The sequence below is a fragment of the Lithobates pipiens genome, unplaced genomic scaffold, assembly GCF_037356315.1.
Source record: "Lithobates pipiens isolate NorthernLeopardFrog02 unplaced genomic scaffold, aLitPip1_a1.2 Scaffold_10, whole genome shotgun sequence".
Taxonomy (NCBI): domain Eukaryota; kingdom Metazoa; phylum Chordata; class Amphibia; order Anura; family Ranidae; genus Lithobates; species Lithobates pipiens.
Window position 1 is genome coordinate 83,864,586 of NW_027507686.1, and position 23,971 is coordinate 83,888,556.

General features: G+C 44.7%; 1 protein-coding gene across 2 annotated transcripts in view; it reads right to left on the bottom strand.

The window, feature by feature from the left end:
- Positions 1-23,971, bottom strand: part of LOC143933507 (transmembrane protein 272-like) — a 163,600-nt gene that overhangs the window by 39,968 nt on the left and 99,661 nt on the right. For both annotated transcript variants that reach the window (XM_077456423.1, XM_077456428.1), the window contains exon 5: positions 2,302-2,449. In XM_077456423.1, the coding sequence (XP_077312549.1) occupies positions 2,302-2,449 (148 nt within the window). The remainder of the gene's footprint in view (positions 1-2,301; positions 2,450-23,971) is intronic.

Here is a 23,971-nt window from a genome sequence, read left to right on the forward strand (position 1 = left end):
TCCACTATGAGTTTGCAATGTGGTTAAATCTTTCTGGATAATGAACATTTCTCCCTGTAGTTGTTCCAACTCCTTTTTAGAAACGATAATAATCTGCATCAATTTAGATGATCCGATGGATAGAGTATCTGTCAATTCCTTTTTAAGATTATCATCAAATAAATCAAACCCAAAGGTCAGTGGATCTATTACCGCCTCTTTACAAAAATATTCTCTTTGAGTTATTACAGTAAACATTAACAGAATATAAACGCACTGAGTTGTTTGACTAATTACTATAAGGTGGTGCAAAGATGTCTGAACCCAGAGTGTCAGGTGGGTTAGAATGTTAACAAGAACATGGCGGTGCAGATAAGCAAGTAGATCCAAGAAGTCACCAAGGGGGTCGTGTTACATATACAGTATCTCACAACACTTGGGGGCTCTTCCGGGATGCCATCTGCAGCTGGTCCTAGTCAACCTAGACAAGAGCCACAATCCACACGGGAAGCCACTTCAGTGGCCGCGGTTGCCTGGGGCAAAAGTCATGGAGCTCAAATAGAGAGGAGTACTGTTCTAGAGATCTCAGAAAGTGAACACACAGAGAGAGATTAGAAAGTGGGAGAAAGCTCTGGCCCCAGGACACCAGACCTATATTGTGGAAACAGAAGCCACATACGACCTGGACCAAGTCAGGGTGCTATTGGAGTGGCAGGAAGAGATACCTGTGTGTTTTCAGGAGGAAAAGCTACGTCTGGCTGAAGTGGTGATTGCTAGAGTGATCTTACTCAAAGTAGGGGGAGAGCATGCTGAGAGGCAGCCATCGACCAGGGCTCAGGAGAAGAGCTTCATATCTGTGCGAGCCAAAACTTAAGGGGCCTCCCTTCTCTTTCTACATGGATGTGAGCCGGCTGGTTGATAGCTTAGTGAAGAATGGGTCTGGAAATGCCAACCAGAGCTATTCAAGATTCAGTTTCTTCTCAGGGCACCTCACATGTGTGGTTTGAAAATTGTTTTCATATGCGGGCGCTACTCATGTATGCGTTCACTTCTGCAAACGAACTTGGCGGGACGGGGTGCGTTTAAAATTATTATTTATTTTTTCTTATTTATTTTATGGAGCCATCTGCAGAGACCACTTTTATCTTGTACCAGACTGCCGGTCCGGACCACTGTACATCAGCGTGCGGTGGTCCGGAAGTGGTTAAAGGAGAATTCCAGAGTAAACCTAACTAGCTTTTAAAAAAGTCCCCTCTTAATGCCTATGTTAACTGACCTACTTTCAAGCCCAGGCCGTTCGGTCATGTGTTCTTCCCTATGTATGGGGAAGAGGAGGGAGCACCGACAATGGCCGGGACATGAAAACCTATGGGGAACATCAATGCTCCAGGCTTTAGCAGCTGTTGTCGGCACTCTCTACTGTCCCCTGCAGCCAACGCTGGCTAATACAGGGGATCACGTGACCCGACCGCAGCAAAGCAACTTGAAAATAGGCAAGTATAAACATCTTTCTTACACAAGTTAGTCAGAATAGGTGTTAGGAAGGGGAGGAAACATTTTTAGGGCTAGTTAGGTTTAAGCTGGAATTCTACTTTAAAAGGGATTTAAATAGCATAACATCACTAATCATATTGAAGCCAATTCTGTGGGCTATAATTGCATAAACTGGCACTGATGCTAGCAGTTACTATAACAGAAACTGTGATTCATGCTGGGGGGTTTATTATTTCTTAAACTGGCACGATGCTGGGAGTTATTATGGAAACTGACATTTATGCTGAAGGTTATTTTTGTGTAAACTGGCACCAGTACTGGGGATTATTATTGCAAAACTGGCACAAATCCTGTGGGTTATTATTGCTTAAACTACAGTCTTTGTTGTTGTGGGGGGGGGGGGATGGGATTTATTGCTGGGGTTTACCTTTGTGCAAATTGTCACCAATGCTGGAGAATATTTGTAATATAATTACATTAATTTATTAATACATATATATGTAATAATAATAATACTAATAATAATATGATGTTTACACTGGCCTTGACAGAAAGAAAATAATGATGCTCTTAATTTGACCTTGTTGGATCCTAGGTACAGACACTACAAAGGGTCTAACTTCTTTCACAGTCCACAAAAGGTAAGTCAGAACTGTACAGTTATTTAGTTTATTTTTATTTACTTTTTTATTTCAAAAATTTTCCTTGATCTTTAGAAATATGCTTTTTTTTTTTTTTCATCAGAAACAAAGTATACACATTGAAATAGGTTCTTGGATAAAGCATTTCCAGTATAAAATATAATATAGATGTAGATATGGTACTTACCTTTCAGAGTTAGAGTAACAGAAGTAATAGATACATGCCACCCATAATATAATCCATTCAAATGCCATTATGCCATACGCAAACAGGTAAAGGTTTCGAGCACACTTTCCATCTTTTTGATCAAACATACTAAAAACCCAAAAGCTTCCTGGAAAAAAAGTTTAAACAGGTGTAGATTAAATAATGCTTATGTTACCTGATAAACAATCAACAGCAAGTGTTTTTTACTGCATTAACCAGAGTTTGTCTTCTTAATTGCAAGTTGTACCATGCTGATTTCTCCCGCATACAGCTCAGTATATAATATCATGGTGCTGATGGTACGGGTCACCTCACAACACTACATTCAAAGCTTTATACAATAAAACAAAAAAAAGTTACAGCTTTGCACATTATGGCCTAATACTTCACAGTATGGTATGCACTTACAGTTTTTTGCAGAGGTTTTTTTTTTTTTTTTGAGCAGGGGGTCCAAAAAGACAAAGGACACTCCTTGGCACCTTGTCTGAATTACTATGGGGCCTGTAACATGCTATAAGAAAATGTGAGTGAACTTGTTTCTTGTCCCCACATGTTAAAGAGGGATTCCACCAAAAAAAAAAAATATTAAAAGCCAGCAGCTATAAATACTACAGCTGCTGACTTTTAATAAATGGACACTCACCTGTCCCGGGTTCCAGCGATGCCGGCAGCCGAGGCCGATCGATCGCTCGGCCCTCGGCTGCTGCCATCACCATTCTAGGTGAGGGAATCAGGAAGTGAAGCGAATCGGCTTCACTTCCCGGTTCCCTACTGCGCATGTGCGAGTTGCGCCGCGCAATAGGAAATCTCTGCGCTGTCACTGGGACCCGTGTGTGTCCCAGCAGACAGCGCGGCAGGGCAGGAAATGGCGTAGACTCCCACGGGAGTCTATGCCCGGAAGTGGGTGTAAATACCTGTCTTTGTGCTCTGTGCTCACAGTGACCCCAAGCAAGAGAAACTCTCAAAATGACACCCAAAAGCACATTGCACTACATCTTACATAGCACATTTTTTATTAGGCCATATACAAACAAGCAAGTACTTGAAATTGGTGTTACAAAAAAAATCCTCTTTGGATGAGATCTGAGACCAAGATTATTATTGCCATTTTTTATAAAATCCATGTATCATCATCACTAAATAATTAAATAAAAATAGATAAATCACCCAATATTCTAAAAGGTGTTGGATGACCAAGTCTTCTTTTGAGGGCCCTGGGTCACATAAGCACCAACTGTTTCCGGAATCCCAAGAATCCTTACTGAGCTTCTTTTCCCAAACTCTATTTAAAGCAAACTTAACCAGTTTAACGATGGAAAACAACGAATGATGTTGTTCCAGTTCATGCGCACAGGAGTTACATTTTTCCTGGAATCTGTAAAATAAGATTCAGATGTGGTATACACTGCCCTAAACACGTGCCAAAGTAACTGTACACTAAATAAAAAACTGATTGAAGCAAGAGAAAGCTTTTTTTTTTGCAGAAGATAATTTGTAAGTATCTTCTGCCAAATTATTACACTTTCCCCATATGGCCATATTATCTCCCAGGCATCTTACTCTATATCCAGTCAGAGCTTTATGTCCCTTAACAAATTGGTTACTCATTCGCACCAACTGCGGATGTTCTACAAATCTAAATTTCACCTTGCCTCTCCTTTCACCATCCCTCCTAGGACCCCTTTTTTTGGCAACCCAACTTTTGTCTTAGCTTTTTCTTTGCAAGAAGCTTTTTCTTGGTAGCATGCTAATAACTTTATTACCCTATCCTTCTCCCAAGTAGGCTCAACTCAATTCTCCTCTAAGAACTGGGACACCATGTTGGATAATATATGCACATGCACAAGGTCATTATCTGTCATTAAGACTGCTCTCAAACTACTCACCAGATGGTTTTATACACCCTTCGACTTTAGGTTATATACACTGGAGTCTCAGAGTTATGCTTCCATGGATGCCCAGTTTTTGGGTCTCCAAATCATATTTTCTGGGACTGCGAGATATTGACTCCGGTGTGGCGTAAAACCTCAACACTAGACTCCAAAACCTCAGTTCTACCACTTACGCTGTTTAAGTGCCTTCTTTGTGCTCCTATTCCAGGTGTTTTACACTCGGAGGAAAGACACATCCATACTATATTGGGTTGCAACATTGTGGGCTATTATTGCTTTGCAATAGAAATCATGTGAAATATGTAGGACGTAAGCACATTTCCCTGCAGGTTTTTACCATAACCTGTACCCTCCAAAAAAAATAACATTTTACAAAGACTCAACTTGAAGGTGTGGAGTAAATGGCCAGCCGGACTTTTATTAACAAATATAAATAATTTAAATAACATCTATAAACGTAAACGTTCATTTCAAATTCCGTCAACTGGGTCATGTGTAGGGGAAAACCCCTAACCAACTGGTCACTGTGAAAACTTCTTGAACTTTAAATTCTTGCCTTCAGTCGGACACCCCTAACTCGGAGGTGGTAACAAACCATCACAGTGAACTACCCCCTTTATTTAACCCTTCCGGGTTAACCCCTCGTAACCCGGAAGTACCATAACCACCCTCATCCCATGGATGGGTACGACATGTTCCATACATGTACCTCTCTCTTCTCTTGAAGCGACCGCAAAATCTGCCACCGCACGCAAGGGGTAACCCCTTACCCTTGCGAGCACCTCCACACCTTGAGTCCTCACTGGATAACCTCCTGTAATCCCACAAATCTGTCCCCACCTCATTCAAATGGACCCCATCGCTCCTCAAATATCTGTGTCAATTTCCAATTCCCTGTGGCAAACAGACAATCCCCGTTCCTAATAAAGAATCTGCTTACCTCCTTATTCACCTTTATTCTGGCCCTGTCCACCTTTTTATCCGACCATGCCCAATGCCAAGATGTCCTGCCCACCATATCCGACCATACCATTACCATATTGGGATAAGTAGCCTCGAGTCTAAGAAAGTCACATTTTATGTCTCTAATGAGGTTCCTGATTGATCTAGACCCCATGTCATTGCCCCCCGCGTGTAAAAGCAACACATCCGGAGCCCTGTCCAGGCGAGAAAACCTGTGAACTTCCCCCAGAACTCTGCTCCAACGCATGCTCGGGACCCCGATCCACCGGACCTGAGCCTCCTGGGGGGATATTCTTAACTGTCTGCCGTTTGGCCCAAGGTCAGCTCTTCTGGCCCCCAGTAGATGTAAGAATGGCCAAGAATCCACACCAATCCCATTTCCTGACCTGTAAACAAAGACAACAACCAAATAACATGCGGAACACAATACCCCGTACAGTCCTACCACCCACAGCACCCATGCCCCCCCCATATCAACAGCTGCGGGTGGACGTATAATTTAAACCTGTCCGACTCCCACCTGCCGATGCCTCTGACCACCTCTTGGCTCAAACCTTCCTTGGATGCTTCTGTGGCAGCTCCTATATGAAATGAAAGGAAAAACTTATGGGAGCAAACCCTGCCAGTTTGCATTTCCTAAATACCGCAAGAAATTGAAATTTCGAAAGAGAAGCCCCATCCATGTGTACCAGCAATGAACCCCCGACCGGAAGTCACATTTCCTGGAAAATTCCAACTCCCCTTACCGGACAGATACTGGGCTCGTCAATCCTGCCGACTTCCAGTTGAATCCCACGCCCGCTCTGGTCAGTCTTGGATGTCCTGATCCAGATTCTGAGCATTCCCTGACCAACTTCTACATCGCTCACCAATAGGCCCCCTTGTACTGTTTTTGCCAAACTGACCAACTCCCCCACTCTCAAAGCCCCAAAGAAATCCAACGTAAACGCGGCTCTGAACAAGGCTGTCTCGTAAACTGAGGTGCAAACCTTATCCAGAAGCGAGCATAACACTTGCAACATATCAAAGGAGACCGGGCGCCGTCCATCCTGCTTTTTGTGGACCTTCCTGTACCCCTTCACCGTCTGTTTTATCCAAAATTCCTTGGTGTAGTCCCTATGCCCCTGCCATTTAAATAAGAATGCCAAACTGGCTAACTTGCGCTCAATAGCTGCGGGGGAGACACCTGTCTCCATCCCCGCGCCAATAAAGTATAGCACAGCATGCGACACTCCCGGATCCTCTGGAGACACACAGATTTTTGACAAACACTCAAACCAGTCCCTCCATTCCTTAGAGTAGGCATTCCACGTGGCCGTACTCACAGACTGCTTGATCCACTTGGCTGCGGTCCTAACACAATGCTCCACATCCAGCCGGGACAGGTGAGCCCATGCTGTTCCGCCCTTGGTGCCAATTCCCAAAACTTGTCCCACTGGAAACGAGACAAAGCGTCAGCCAATGTGTTATCAACCCCGGGCAAATGTACAACGTAGATGAACGCATTCACCTGCAAGCAACGCAGCACTAAATGCTGTAACAACCGGACAACCAGCACCGATGGCGCTGTCAACCTGTTGGCCACCTGCACTACCCCCATATTGTTGCAGTTGAAACGTTCTTTCAGATTGCGGAAGGATTCACTCCAGATCTCCATGGCAACCACAATTGAAGACTGTTCCAAAAGGACCAGATTTTTCAGCATACCCGCCTCGCCCCACTCAGGTGGCCAACGAGCTGCATACCACAGTCCCTTAAAGAAGGCACCGAACCCGGTGGAACCAGCCCCATCCATGAACAGCTCCATATCACAGTTGCTGACGGGGCCTGACATCCACAGGGCGCACCCATTAAAAGACTCCAAAAACTCCTGCCACACCCATAAATCCTCCCTGTGATCCATGGTAAGAGTCACATCATGCGTGGGAAAGCGAACTCCCGCAGTCGCAGAGGATAACCGGCGGCAAAAAACCCTGCCCCTCAGAATAATACAACATGCACAGTTTAATTTCCCTAGCAACGACTGCAGTTGTCACAGTGTCAGCTTACGCCGTCCCCTGGTCCTTCGGATTTCTTCTTAAAGCTTTTCCAATTTGTCCCTCGGCAGTCTGCATTCCATAATCAACGAATCAATTTCTATGCCCAAAAACGTGATGACAGCCATGGGGCCCTCGGTCTTCTCTGGAGCTAGAGGAACCCCGAAATGTTCAGCCAGATGTTGCAGTGTTCCCAATAAGACCGCGCAGGTATTGGAGCCCGCCGGGCCAACACACAGAAGATCATCCAGATAATGGATGACAAAGTTGATGCCAGACACGTCCCGAACCGCCCACTCCAAGAAAGAGCCAAACGTTTCAAAAGGGGCACATGAAATGGAACAACCGATGGGAAGGCATCTGTCCACGTAGTATCCCCCCTCCCAAGTACAACCCAATAGCCGGGAGCTATCTGGGTGAACCGGTAACAAACGGAAAGCGGACTCGATGTCCGACTTTGCCATCAATACCCTTTGCCCGTATCGCCGTACCCACGCGACTGCCACATCGAATGATATATACGTGACTGCGCACTCCTCTGGAGAAATAGAATTGTTAGCTGACCCCCCTTTCAAAAAGAAAAGGTGTTGGATCAACCGAAAATTTGTTAGGCTCCTTCTTGGGAACCACACCCAATGGGGAAACCACCAAATCCGTTAATAACGCATCTTGAAAAGGGCCGGCCATGCACCCTAAGGCAACCTCCTTATTCCGTTTTTTGGAGACCACCGCAGGGTGTAGCATGGCCGAGTGTAAGTTCTTAGCCACCGGTGGAACCATAGTTAATGAGCAAGGGATCTTAAAACCAACAGTGAGACCTCCCTCCAGCAAGACTGCCGCTGCCTAGTCAGGGTATCTACTGAGGAAAGGAAGCATCCTTTCCACCCGCGCCGGGGTCCTCCCTCTTACTCGTAGATTCGCCGGAACGACCTTTCCCTCTTTTAAAACATTTGGACAGCGCATGGTTCCCCCCACACCCGAAACACATGTGTGTGAAGCAACAATTCGCTCCAAACTTGCACCTGCCATCGTTAAACTGCAGCAGAAACCCCATCGCTTTTCGGTCAGTTGTCCTGAGGCCGCTGAACCTCCGACCCCTGCCTGAAAAAACTGACTGGGGGCCCCGCGTAGCCGTCATCAACTTCATCCACAAGCTGATGTCCTTGTGGTCCCAGCACAAGGACGGACACACCGCCATCCATTGACAGAACTGTTCGCCGTACCTAAGCAATGCCACCCCCCATAGGTCCTATGGGCCTCGCTTATAGCTTCAAGGAATACAAACAATGTCGAACAGTGTTCGGGATTCTTCTCCCCTATGACACTTGCCAGGATGGCAAAAGCTTGCAGCCAGTTGAAAAAAGTCTGAGGTATCAGGCGATAACGCCTCTACCCCTCGTCCTCCTTCTTACTCTCCCCCGGCTTCAACCTATCCAGGTTGAACTTCTCTAAGGGGAGCAATGTGAAGATTTTGACATTTCCCCTTTCCATATCTTGTCCTTGATTTCCGTCTTCAAATGAGCTCTTAAAGGCTCCTTGAAGCAGACGTAAACCTCGCTCTTCGCCGAATCCACCAGCCTTACAGATTCCGTCTTCTTCTCACTAACCTTGCCCTCCGGTGCTGACACCTTAGCTGGACCCCCTAATGACTCACTTACCTCATCCACTCCAGTCGCCACGGCGGACGCCTCCTTCTCAACCCTAGCAGCCGCCCCGTTGACCCTGTCGTTGCACTTGGCATCCAGGCCTGACCCGGGACCCCAGCGCATGCGGTTCGAATCGCTGAACAAATTCCTTGAGCCCCAAAAGCAGGCCGCCTAACCCCTCTGGCCCAGCGCCCAAGTCAATCACCCTAGGAGTAGAGGGGGTGGAACTGTTCCCCCCAATCCCTACCCCCATGCTAGTTGCCGCTGGACCTGAATTACTAGGTTGACCCAACAAAGTATGTAGCAAAGAAGAAATAGACAATGGATAATTGGACTCACCAGGCTGCCCAGGACTGGGCCCAGCAGCCACTGTACTTGGACCCACTGCTAATGATTGGGCGACATCCTTGCCTCCTTCCGACTCTGCCAGTTCACCCTCCGACCTGTCGCTCACCGCATCCGATTGCCGCACAGTAGCTTGAGCTCCAGATGGCCCTGCACCGTCTGCTGTGGGTCTGTGGTGCCGACCTCGTCCTGCATGTTGATTAACCCCGCTAGACCCGCTCTGCTCGCTGCGTGACTGACTCCTGTGTCTGTACCTCCCTGGACCACCTGCCGTCTGTGCAGCACCGTCCCCGTCACTTGCCCTGGTGCTCCTCCCTGGTCTGGACTCTGCTTGCCTGGGGCTGGGGGCCATGTTGACCATAATGCCCCCCAGCTGAAACCCAATCCCCTGCTGAGGGACTTGGCCATCCCTGCTCGTTCCTCCACTCCCTGTCGACTGACCCAGGCATCTTCGCCAGGCTGGGGGAGCAGAGCCATGTGCAGAGCTGGGCTCCCCCCGCTGCAACCTGTCCTCTCCTTCTGCCCCCCACAGATTCCGGGTCTCTGTTGCGCATGCCTTTTCCCGCTGAGGTGCTAGCGGTCTGGACCCTGCCACTTGCCTGCTGTCCCCTCTGTGGCCTTGGTGTGCCCAGCTCATTATGCTAATGGGAAGGATTTTTAATACCTTACAGAATATGTTGCAGTTCTCTGGTAAGAAGGACATCTGGATTCCTAAACATCACATTTTTTTGATATAACCTAAGGTTTGCCCTATGTGTAAGTACCTTACCCGCTATGGTTAGTCATGGCGGTCCAATGTATTCTTGCTTATTGTATTTGTTTGCGTTTTTTGATACTATGTTTTTTTGTGCGTTAGCACTGTCATGATGACTCTGTATTGAATTTATATTTTAAAATTAGTATCCACTTTACAGCAGTTTTTTTTTTGTTCATCTTTAGGTCAACTTTAAATCTGAATTCAGGGCGTACAAAATAAACATGCTAAAACAGTTCTGTTATGTATGTAAATTATAAAGTGTCTATATTTTTACAGTAATTCTCTATTTAACAGAAATGAACAGTACCTTGTGACGTCATCATTCCATTGATAAAAAGCTGCTCTCTGTGCAGCTCCGCTAGTAGAAACTAAAACATACAATTCCCATCCTGCAATGCAAATGATACTAATGGGCAGGATGTGGACAGGTATGTCGACATTGGCAGGCAATGTTCATTAAAACCCTGCAATCTGAGAGGGTTGGTCAGGCTGGGAGTCTGAGGCGCCAGAAACTGCACACTATAGCAAGCAGTGAATATTTAAATATGTCCCTTCTCACTGAAAAATAAAGTACAGAAGGAAAGTTATAAGACCAGTGGTCAAGCAAAACAAAGCCACTTGTTTTAATAAAATGAAAATAAGGGGGAAATAACCTTTTTTAGAAAAACTGCTGCATAGATTTCTGAGTAGGGGGACAACTGTATTTACAAAAAAGACATTTACTTAACCACTTGTCTACTGGGCACTTAAACACCCCTCCTGCCCAGACCAATTTTCAGCTTTCGGTGCTCTCACACTTTGAATGACAATTACTCAGTCATGTAACACTGTACCCAAATTCATTTTTTGTCCTTTTTTTCATACGAATAGAGCTTTCATTTGGTGGTATTTGATCACCTCTGGGTTTTTTATTTTTTTGCGCTATAAATTAAAAAAGACTGAAAATTTTGGGAAAAAAAACGCATTTTTCTTTGTTTCTGTGATAAAATTTTGCAAATTATAAAAAAATGTTTTCATGAATTTTGGCCACAATTTATACTGCTACATATCTTTGGTACACATAACCCAAATCAGTGGATATTATTTGGTCTTTGTGAAAGTTAGAGAGTCTACAAGCTGTGGTGCAAATCATAAATAATTTATCACATCCGATGTACTGGGGGCCTATCTCATTTATTGCGACCCGAACAAGCCAGGAAAGTACAAAAAAACCCTAAATTACCCCTTTTTGGAAAGTAGACATTCCAAGGTATTTAGTAAGAGGTTTAGTGAGGTTTTTGGTGTTGTCATTTTTTCCCACAACTCTTTGCAAATGAAAATTCTTTTATTTTTTTATTTTTTCCCCACAAAATTGTCATTGTAATCGGTTATTTCTCTCACATGGCATGTGTATACCACAAATGACACCCCAAAATACATTCTGCTACTCCTCCTGAGTATTACAATACCACATGTGTGGGACTTTCACAGCCTTCACATGTTCTAGGAGCATAAATTACACATCTAACTTGTTGACTACCTATTACACTTTTGAAGGCCCTGGAGCACCAGGACAATGACACGTGGCACTGATAGCAGATGACACTGATACGTGGCAGTGATGGCACGTGACACTGATGTGACACTGATGACAGATGGCACTAATATGTGGCACTGATGACAGATGGCACTAATACGTGGCACTGATGACACGTGACACTGATGACAGATGGCAATGATATGTGGCACTGATGGCACGTGACACTGACAGGTGGCACTGATACGTGGCACTGATGACACGTGACACTGACAGGTGGCACTGGGGACATGTGGCACTGGGGACAGGTGGCACGTGGCACTGGGGACAGATGGCACTGATAGGTGGCACTGGGGACAGGTGGTACTGGGGACAGATGGTACTGATAGGTGGCACTGGGGACAGGGGGCATTGATAGGTGGCACTGGGGACAGGTGGCACTGGGGACACATGGCACTGATAGGTGGCACTGGGGACAGGTGGCACTGGGGACATATGGCACTGATAGGTGGCACTGGGGACAGATGACACTGATAGGTGGCACTGGGGACAGGTGGGCATGTGTGTGTGTTTCACTGTGTATGTGTGTGTGTGTTTTACTGTGTGTGTGTGTTCTTCTCACTGACGCTGCAGCTGCAGCCGTTCATCTCTTCCTTCTCACACGCTGTCTCTGTGTGAGGAGGGAGAGCCAGCGATGAGAGATGAACTCATATGTTTACATATGTGGCGCTACCTAACCTATTAAATACAAAACAAATAAATTAATAATTACTGAAGTGCGAATACTGCAACGAATTGCAGAACAAAAGTGCTAAAATATATGCACCTCACTTATGTGGTATATTGTGCAATATATCCAAACCGTGCAAATAAATAGAATACGTCTAATATAGAATAATATACATAAATAAATAATCAATATTCATATAAGTGCATAAGTAACCAAAAGTCCATAAGTGATAATAAAAAAAAAAAAAAATTAATAAATAAAGATGCTTGATAACCAATGCTGTGCCAAATGCAATGGTAAATGGTGACCATAAAGCAAAGTCCATGCAGTGAAACAGTAACAATAGCTTCCAATGCGTGACAGTACACCACAAACTTCAGTGCTCAACTTGTGCACCACTAGTTTCCCCCAGCCTCTCACCTCAAACATATAGCATTAAAGCGCTGTATATAAACAGATGCCACTTCACCACTTCATCCTTATCCTTCCAGCCTCACATCTATAACGCTGTACATGTATAGGTGACACTTCCCCAGTTTCTCCTCATGCGTCCAGTTAGTAAAATAAATGGTTCATAGAGGATGGAAGAAAGACAGAGGGGGCTCCCATGTGAAGTATGTAAACATACAAATTTATTAAAACGATATCCACACTTACATATAGGCAGATCGGAAGTGATACACGTAACACCTAGCTCCTCCCTGACGCGTTGCGTCCCAACCTCGTGACTTTATCAAAGGGTATCACTTCCGGTCGCGGCCGAGACCGGAAGTCAGTGTTGTTACGGATTTGTGATTTCATCTGCCTATATGTAAGTGTGGATATCGTTTTAATAAATTTGTATGTTTACATACTTCACATGGGAGCCCCCTCTGTCTTTCTTCCATTCTCTATGAACCATTTATTTTACTAACTGGACGCATGAGGAGAAACTGGGGAAGTGTCACCTATACAGGTACAGCGTTATAGATGTGAGGCTGTACGGATAAGGACGAAGTGGTGAAGTGGCATCTGTTTATATACAGCGCTTTAATGCTATATGTTTGAGGTGAGAGGCTGGGGGAAACTGGTGGTGCACAAGTTGAGCACTGAAGTTTGTGGTGGACTGTCACGCATTGGAAGCTATTGTTACTGTTTCACTGCATGGACTTTGCTTTATGGTCACCATTTACCATTGCATTTGGCACAGCATTGGTTATCAAGCATCTTTATTTATTAATTTATTACATTTTTTTTATCACTTATGGACTTTTGGTTACTTATGCACTTATATGAATATTGATTATTTATTTATGTATATTATTCTATATTAGACGTATTATATTTATTTGCACGGTTTGGATATATTGCACAATATACCACATAAGTGAGGTGCATATATTTTAGCACTTTTGTTCTGCAATTCGTTGCAGTATTCGCACTTCAGTAATTATTAATTTATTTGTTTTGTATTTAATAGGTTAGGTAGCGCCACATATTTTCTTACTTTTATTTATGTTTATTGGTGCTGAGATCACTATTTATGTTGGCAGCTTCCACATCATTAGATAGTTAGTAGCATTATTGGTTGGGTGGAGCGCATTAGTACTTTTTTGTTTATATATGTTTACATATGAGATCACCTCTCATTGAACACGCCAATTGAGTGCTAAATGGCCGCTGTGATTGGTCATTTAGCACAATCTGTGATTGGCTGTGTCCAAGGAAGACGGCCAACACAGAACTTCCCCAATGCAAGCCTGTGGCAGCGCGCAGAGGGGAAGTAAACAGGAGGATGTCCAGGGACGCCCTCCCGGCAGTTAGCGTCTGCGCTGTTGCCGTCTTTTGGCTATAGCGCATGAGCGAAGTGGTTAAAGTGTAATTTAGCCCACATCATTAAAAACAATCAACACATGCTGTATTACATGCTTTTCATACTCAGTCACTATGGGATCCTTTTTGTATTTTGCAAAGAAACTGTTTGATCCTGCTGTGCTCCACGTCCCCCTTCTATCCATGTCCCCACTGCAGTTGGTGATTTTGCAGAGCAATTTTGGCAGCTATTGCACATGCTCAGTTTTCAGGGTATTTTCTATCCTGAGCATTTCTTCCTGGCAGGGCTGGGCTCCTGCTATTTACTAGCAGCTTTCTTCAGGCTGCTCAACTGTCGGTTACTTACCAGCCACTCAGTTTCCACAGTGAATCACCTGGTTATCATTACCTGGCTTTTTAAACAACTTTGCTCATTCCCTCTGTGCCCTTGCATGGACAACATCTCCAGTGTGTTCCTGTGTATGTCTTGGCCTGTGCTGACTTCTCTTCTTATTCCTGCTACTGATTTTTGGCTCCTGACAATGCTGACTTCTGGCTCCCTGATCCTGACTCGTCTGATTACCCACTCGGTCCTCTGGTTTTGATTACGTTTTTGAACTGTTGTTATTTTTGCTATGAATTTACCTGCATTTTCTGTCTCCACATGGATCAGTTTGCCATAGCGTTACAGAGGCTCCTGATTTGAACTGCTCATGTCAGAGAATACTAACCAGTCGATTGGCTAATAGAAATATGAATGCATGAAGAAGTTTGGCTAATAGGAATGCGCACATGCACATGAATATCCACAGAATGGCTATCAGGAAAGCACAAATACGTGAATGGGCACACACACGCATACGAGCACATGCACAATGTACATTGGCACCACACAGACTATTTAAGGATGCTTCTGCCTGTGCTCTAATGCTGACTGGTTTTCAGCTGTTTCATGTGTCCCTCCAGTGTGTTCGGGCGTGCGTGCAGGTGCGCTGTTACCGGCGCCAGGCGGGCTACCTAAACCTTGTTCTCCCCTCAGCTCTTTCTGCTTGATCTACAGCGTTCCCGTGATTGCCTTCTGACCTGATCTGATCGTGTGTGTTTGACCCGGGCTGACCTGTGACCTTCCCTGCTCTCTGCTTGCCTCTGACCACTGGCTTGTCTACGACTCTGCATCTACCTCATCCTCTGGTCCATCCATGATTATCCACTACTGACCCCGGCTTGTTCCACGACCCTGTCTCTGCCTCCTGCATCTGTTCCTGTAACGATCATCTGGTTTGACCCGGCTTGCCTGACTTCCCTGTGTGCCTGTTCCTGAGGGACTTATTGCTTTTGTGTGCCTTACCACCTGCTGGCTCCTGTCTTCTACTGTCAAGCGCTGCTTGTCCAGTTGCAAGCTTCCTGTGTGCCCTGCTGCCTGCTGGTGCCTGTCACCTGCCGCCAAGGCCTGCTGATCCTGATACAGCTTCCTGAGAGCCACCTGATCCATCCTTCGGCTGTTGATCCTGCCAGCCACTCGTGCTACCTTCGACTCCTGCGCCTCCTGTCTCCTCTATCAGGGGTCGCAAGTCTGGGACACAAGAGAGGTCTCTTTCTGCAATCCGGACTCACCATTAGCTACGTGACACCAGGTCCCGCAGCGCAAGTGGAGTGTTTCCTTAACCTCAGCTGAACTACTGTGTATGGCTGCTGTTCCTGATCTGATGGTTCTCCTGCTGCCTTGGAATCACATCGCCTGCTGCAAGTTCCCCGGTCTACATCTGCAGGCACTCATGTTCTGCCTGACCTTGTTGCCCTCTGTTTCACTCCCAGTGGGGCCTGGGCTGGATATACAGGACCTCATCATTTCAGTCTCCTCCCAGCTATGTGACAGCTCATCTGGATCCTCCCACTCCGGCTGCTCCAGTACAACCAATGTTGCAAGACATCCCTGCTGCTGCTCCAGTCTCTGTGCCGGCTCAAATACTACCTCTCTAAGAGGTATGACAGGTTCTGCTCTGCTTCCTCAGCATTTTGGGAGCAATCCAGCTCACTGCAGAGGGTTTCTTAAACAGGTTGGAATATATTTTGAGATGCTGCCCCAGGCATTCCCTATGGACAGAAGCAAAGTAGACTTCATTATTTCTTTGCTTTCTGACAGAGCTTTGGCTTAGGCAAACCCTCTATGGGAGACATAAAAAACCCATTGTCTGGAATTAAAGGAGTTTGTGGCATCCTTTAAGAGAGTATTAGATTTCCCCACTCCCTCCAGCTTTGCTGCCAAAGACCTCATGTCAATTAAACTGAACACAAGAACTACTGCCGGCTAGGTTTTTGAATTCCAGGTTGGTTGGAACAATAAGGCTCTTGTGGCTGCTTTTTCCCATGGTCTCTCTGATAACATTAAAGATTGAGACATACCTAATATACTTGAGGAGCTGATGCCATTCTCATTGATATCAGACTCCGAGAGAGACCTTCCTTTAAGGGTTTCACTTCTCTTTCTGCCGAAGAGAGGGACTTTAGGAGGAGGGAGAGATTGTGCCTTTACTGTGTCCAGGCAGGTCATCTATTGAAGTCTTGTCCTACCCGTCTAAGAAAACACCTTCACCTGAGGTTCTGAAGGGGAAAGACCTTAGGTGCCATCTTTGCATCCCCAGCTATGCTGTAGAATAAGCCTCTAGTTCCAGTTACCCTTTCCTGGTGCGTGTTTTCCATCAATACCCAGGCACTAATCGATTATGGGGCTACAGTCTTGTTCATAGATAGTGCCTTTGTGTCAAGGCGCTCGATACCACTGCAGTCTTGTGCCTCCCCACTTGCCATCAATTCTATTGAAGGGAGACCACTATTGCTCCACTTACCATGGCTATAGGGGCTCTTCATCGTGAGATAATCTGAATCCAAGTAATTTCCTCACCTCATAACCCAGTTGTCATTGGTTATACTTGGTTACAGAGGCACAATACCTCTTTTGATAGGTGTAGTGCTGAGGTTCTGTCATGGTCACACAATGCACTAATACATGTTTTCAGAAAGTTATTAAGGTCATGTGTATGTCGTCACTTTCTTCATTGCCAGAGGAATACCGTAAATTTTGTGATGTTTTTGACAAAGGTCAGGCTGGTATTTTGTCACCACATCGGCCTTATGATTGCACAATTGACCTTGAACCTGGTGTCATTCCTCCTCGTGGCTGGGTTTACCCTTTTTCTGTCTCAGAGGATAAGACTATGGAGGACTATGTTGCAGATTCACTTTCACGGAGGTTCATCCACAAGTCCTCTTCTCCTGCTAGTGCTGGCTTTTTCTTTGTGAAAGAAAAAAATTGTGAACTGAGACCCTGTATCAATTATAGGGGCGTCAATCGCATTACATTTAAGAATGCTTATCTGATTCTATTTATTACAGAATTATTTGCCCACCTCAAGGGAGCAGCAGTCTTCACTAAGCTCGATTTGAGGATTAAGTGATGAATGGACAACTGCATTTAATACTAGGACTGGACACTATGAATACCTTGTGCAGTGCATCCCCCAATGGAGCCGCTGGTGAATAAGGATCCCCCACCCTGCAAATCCAGACACACCAAATTTCCACAGGCTCACTTGAGACAGGAAAACAGTCCAGAAACTTTGTTGTTTTTTTATTTAGGGGTTAATAAACTTTAATGGGGATAGGGGTATTATGGGATGCCCACTTGACTGGAAACTCCAGCACATTACTTGCTTGTAGAAACAACTCAGACCCAGCTGGAACACTGTTTAAGATTTCTGGAAAGGCACTCAGCCAAATCAAGCAACGGCCCTTTACAGGCAAGGACTGCGGGCCCCTTTTTTGTGTGTAGAGAAAATTACAGTGTCCAGCTATATTCCTGCAGCTACTGATCCCAGCACCACCTCTACAGGCACTGCCAGCCCACCTGGCTGCAGCTGCCCCCTTCACTAGCCCCCCTGTCTACTTCCCACAGTCCTCCCAGACTGTCTCACTCACCAGCCACCCGGCTGTCTTCTCCGTGGAGACCTCCTGGACATGCTCGCTGGCTCCTGCTGTCCCCGCTTTTGCTCACGTGACTCTGGATAGGACCTCCCCATGTGTTGTGAGAGGATCCCTCTAGCACCTGAGCCCCAGCCCTGAGGGGAACTTCCCCCCGCAGATTAGGGGGCTATCCTCAAACGCCTCCGTCAGCCTCCTCAGCACTCAATCTCCAGCTTCCACCCGAACTCCACATTGCCCCAGAGAAAATACCTGCAGTCTTACAGTGGCCTTGACCCATAAGTCAACATACTCTACAATTTTTGCTTGGCTTTGGCAATTATTATCGTAAATTTATTCATAAATTTCTCTTCTCTGGTCAAACCCCTGACTGATACGACCAGGAAGGATGGCAACCCACAGAATTGGTCCCCAGATTTAATTAAAGCCTTTGAATCATCCCTCATGGGACGCTTTCTCTATAGCTCCTGTGCTGGCACATCCTAATCCTACATTACCCTTAATTTTTTTAATTGATGCATCTGAGATTGGAGTAGGTGCTCTATTGTGTCAAAATCCTACCTCTGAGAGCTTTATGCATCCCTGTGGCTAATTCTCTAAGAAATTGTCTCCTGCAGAATGCAATTACTAAATTCAGGACAGAGAATTATTAGCCATCATTTTAGCTTTTAACCACTTGCCGACCTCCTCATGCCGATATACGTCGGCAGAAGGGCTCGTACGGGCAAACTAATGTGCATGTACATGGCCCTTTAAGAGGCAGCTAGCGGGCGTGCGCCCACGGCAAGCTCCCTGAGTGGGGTCTTGGGTCCCACAGACTCGATTGCCGTGTGGATACCCGCGATCGCCTCACGGAGAGGAAGAACGTGGAGATGCTAATGTAAACAAGCATCTCCCCGTTCTGCCTAGTGACAGTGTCACTGATCTCTGCTCCCTGTGATCAGAAGCAGAGATCAGTGACATGTTACATGCAGCCACGCCCTTCCACAGTTAGAAACACTTCCCAGGGCACACTTAATCCCTTCACTGCCAATGTCATTTACACAGGAATCAGTGCATTTGTATAGCACTGAGTGATTGCTGTATACATGACAATGGTCCCAAAAATGTGTCAAAAATTTCTGATGTGTCCGCCATAATGTCGCAGTCTTGATAAAAATCGCTAATCGCCGCCATTACTAGTAAAAAAATAATTAATAAAATGAATAAAAATGCCATAAAACTATCCCCTATTTTGTTTCCCTGTTTGGACCAGGATGTTGTATTAAGATGCGCTTTGCAATATTCAATTATTCTTAATGGTATTGGAATATGAGCTGGGGTGTTTATTGGTTGCGATTTCATTAAAGCAAATTTCCAGGCTGCTAAGGAAGATTTAATTGTTAGGAAGTTGGGTATGTTTATTTTTGATAATATGTAATGAACTATGGATAATGATTATAGATAATTTCCTTTAGTTATTTCCCGTTCAATGTTCAACCACAGTTTATCATGAAGCCCCATACACACTATCAGATTTTCTGCTGATTTTTGTCTTCAGATTTACCAAAACCAAGTAGTGCAAGGGCCTGTCTGATTGTATACAAATTGAAACTCCTAAGGTTTGACCTCATATTATATGGGTTTGGTAAATCTGAAGACAAAAATCAACAGAAAATCTGATAGTGTGTATGGGGCTTTAACATGCCTAACCCAAAATCTCATTTGGTCTAGGAGTGAGGCAAAATAATAATACAGATGCAAATTAGGGAGGTTCAAGTCTCCTTTGGATTTAGTCATAGTCATAATTGATAAAGCAATCCTTGTTTTTTTTTTTCCCCATCCAGATCAAGTTGTTTAATTTTGAGTTAATTTGTGTGAAGAACTTTGTTGTTAATGGGATTGGTAGGAATCGGAAGTAGTACAGGATCTTCGGCAATGTTTGCATTTTAAATGCTGCTATCCTTCCAATCCAAGATAGCCAAGTTTTTTTATCGATTGTATATCTTGGTTAATTTGGGCTAATAGAGTGGGGTAATTAGCCTCATATAGTTTAGATGGTGGGTAGGCAAGTTGGATACCCATGTGAGTAATGGAGGGATTATTCCAATTGTAACTAGAATTTTATCGCAGATTATCAACTTGATCTGGTGGGATATTCATAGGTAAAACAAAACATTTGTTAGGATTAATTTTATAATTCGAAACTGATTCAAAGGTGTCTAGGACATTGGTTATTTTGCTTAGTGAGGTGTCGGTTATGGAAAGTGTTAGGAGGATGTCGTCCGCAAATAGTCCTAGTTTATGGTCTGCTTGTCTATTTTAATGCCTGTGATATTGGGGTTAGATCTAAAGGATATCACAAGGGGTTCAATTGCTAACGAAAATATGATGGGCGATAGGGGACACCCCTGTCTGGTTCCATTAGATAGATTAAAGTATTTAGAGATATTGCCTGATGCGTATACCCTGGCTGTAGGTGTCGTGTAGAGCGACATTATGGGTTCATAAATGAATCCTGTCTGGCTTCTGTTTTTGACTACGTTCCTGTTATTTTTTGCTTAAGGTGTGATTTTAACTGTGTTTTTTCTGTCTCTGCCTGTTTTATGGTTCCTAACCCTATCACATCTGAGCAGCCCATGTGACTATAGAAACACATGTGGGCTTATACACAGTGGTAAATGATAGCCTACTCCCTCCTCCTCCTCCATACCCACTAACCTGCTATACACAATCGGGGAGGGATATTACATCTTGATTGATGGAGGCTTCGCCTCCCTGTTATTCTAAAACACAGGCTTGAGGTGCATTACACAGCCTGTACCTGGCAGAAATCTGCCCACACTATGTGATCCAAAAACGTATAAAGATTTAATTCCAAATATATATTTGTATGACAATTAAAAACATTTATTGATGTTATTTATTTTTACTCTGTATCCTAAAGGCTGTTTTTTTTTTTAACATGTGACCAGCAGCAGAGGATTAGAAGCTCTTCCTGCCACCATTTCCTTACAGGCAGGCTGGGAAAGAACTGGGTCATGTGACAGCTGTATATTGATTAAAAAAAAGGAACTCTGATTATAGTTTTCGATTAAAATAATTAAAGTGCCATCATCAACATACAGAACTAGAACTACACAACTAGAAGGGACAATGTTAATTAAGCAGTGTGTGTTTAGTATCACTTTAGTGTAAGGACCTTTACAAATATGAGTCAATACTTCTGCCCAAATTTCAGCTTTAATCAAGTACCCAATATAGTTTTATTTTGTACATCCATTCTCGCTACTTTACTAGGAGCTGAATTGTTCCCTCCAAATTGTAAGAATTATGTGTGGTAGAATTTAATGAATTAAAGGGTTTTTATTTTTAACTGTACGTCCTAATGCATATATTCCTTCAATTCATGCAATACTGCCCACTGGTTAGTAACGAGCAGGGATAAGAAATCCTGGGTGAGTTCAGTTTCAGCCTGGTTTGAAATCAGTGAATCCTGAACTTAACGCTGTACTTCACTTAAGTCTACTAGGGAGAAATCTTACAATTTTAGGCCTTTTACAACATTAGGTAGGATTTTCTGTGTTTAAGTGCAAAAAAAAGGCAGCATGCTGTTTTTAACTAGGCTCATTAAAATGCACATGTAGCAATATGGACCACAATTGCAACGAACAGTTATTCCCTGCCCTATCTGTATATTATATTATCCCTCTAGTGTCCAGTGTTACTAAACTGACATCATATTTGTGAGCCCAACCAAAAGGACTGTGGGATTAGTAGTTCCACCAGATGGCTATTCCCCCGCATGGCTATATACCCAGACCACATATCGCAGGGGTCTTTGCTACTATCAGGGAGATTTCTGGGAAGGTCTATAAAAGAAACCATAGAACCGCCCCAGTCTCCCTTCTTCCCGTGCCTCATGTGTGATGGATCTCTCTGTGTAGGGAGAGTGAGATCGCAGCCTACCACGTGGGTGTTCAACATTCCTGCCCAATCGAGAAGGGGTTCAGCGTTGTCTGCTGTTCATCAGACATCTGACCAGCACTGACTTGATTATATGGCAACCCACACTTCGTGTTCTGGATTCGAGTGATCATCACAAGCGGGTCTGCAGTCAGGACGTCTTTTCGGGAGTTGCTGTCTGGAAGGTGCTTGATCAGCTTGGTCATTGGAGAGAGGGCAATTGCCCACCTTTGCAAGTCTTCTCTTGGTTGTTTTACTGGGACACTGTGTACAGACAGCTATGCTTTGGGAACACTTCACTACACTTCTATTTGAACACTGTACATAGGCATCTTTAGCTGCAGTAAGCACAAGATATACTACCATTCTGTTACTTCAACTTAATGGATACAGTTAATGAGCTACGACTGCAGGTCAAGACCATCAGATCTGAAATGGAGACATTCTGTCATTGCTACTTAAAGGGTCCTTATACCATCATTGTTTAGCTTCATCTCTTATTAGGAAAAAGGTTGAACAGGCCAGTCTGGGTTTCTCTTTCCAGAAGTATTGCCAGAATCTATGCTTAACTTTGCTTATCCTTTCAGATTATGTTCAAGTGATATTCTATTGTACATATGTGCATATACTATCCTGTTGTTGCCAACTGTCTTAACTGTTTTACTGGGGGAATCATTCTACTGAGCTGGTGCTGTTATTCAAAGTTCAGTTGAACCATTGCCCTTCTTGTAGAACTATATCTTATCTGAAGCATTCCAGTAAACATTAACAGAATATAAACATATTGAGCGCTGTCTTATTACTCAAAGGTGTTGCAAGGATGTCTGAACCCTGAGTGTAAGATGAGTTGAAATGTTCACAGGGTTATGGTGATGCAGATAAGCAGGTAAATCCAAGCAGTTCCCAAGGGGGCTATGCTACATTTGGGGGCTCGTCCGAGATTTCATCTGCAGCGGGTTCTAGCCAACCTAGACAAGAGCCACAATTAGCGTGGGATGCCGCTTCAGTAGCCGCAGCTGCCTGGGGAAGGGATCAAGGAGCTCAATGGACAGAAGCACTGTTCTAGAGGTTTCCAGAAGTGAACACACTGAGAGCGAGATTGGAAAGTGGGTGAGAGCTCTGGCCCCAGGGCACCTGGCCTACATTGTTGACATGGAAATAGAGTATGAACTAGATCCAGTTCAGGTACTACTGGAGTGGCAAGAAGAGATACCCGTGTGCTTCCAGAAGGAAGGAAGAGATACATCTATCTGAAGGAGTGATTGCTAGACAGATCCTGCTCAAAGTGGAGGGAGAGCCTGCTGAACGACAATCCTCGGTAGGGGCTCAGGAGAAGGGCCCAGTACCGGTTGGGGCCGACTCTCAAGGGGCCAAAGTCCCTCCTCTCTCTTTCTACATGGATATGAGCGGGCTAGTTTATAGTTTGGTGAAGAACGGCCCTGGAAATGCCAACCAAAGCTACCATGGACTTAGGGCAGTTACCAACTCTAGTAGGGGAAGATATGTTTGGGACTTGGATGAGTCAGGCTCTGCAGGCAGTGGAAGAATGGAGTGTTTCAGAGGCTGTGAAATGACAATGGCTCAGTGAGAGTCTTCGAGGCCCGGTGGCTGATGTAATTTGTAATCCGAGAATGGGGAAGAAAACTTGTGTTGCCATGGACTATATATACATCCTGTATGCTGTATTTGGAAGAGTTGAAACTACCCCAGATCTGAAGTACAAATTCAACTACACTCACCAGCAAAAAGGGGAAAGCCTGTCTGAGTACATATCTCGATTAAACAGAATGCTGCACCAAATTATCCTCAAGAGGGGTATTGATCCCAAAGATGCTGATCAAGCTCATCTAGACCGGGTTCTGTAATGGGCTAGGCCAAATCACCCGATTGTACTAAAGTTGTTACTGGAGAAAACTAAAGTGGTGCCGACATACCCTGATTTGATAAGAGAAGTGAGAGAAGAAGAGGATCTATTAGAGGAGAAAAGTGAAATAACGAGGGACGTGGCTTCTACTGCTGGAAGCAGGGAGAAAGTGGTGGCCCAAGCTGT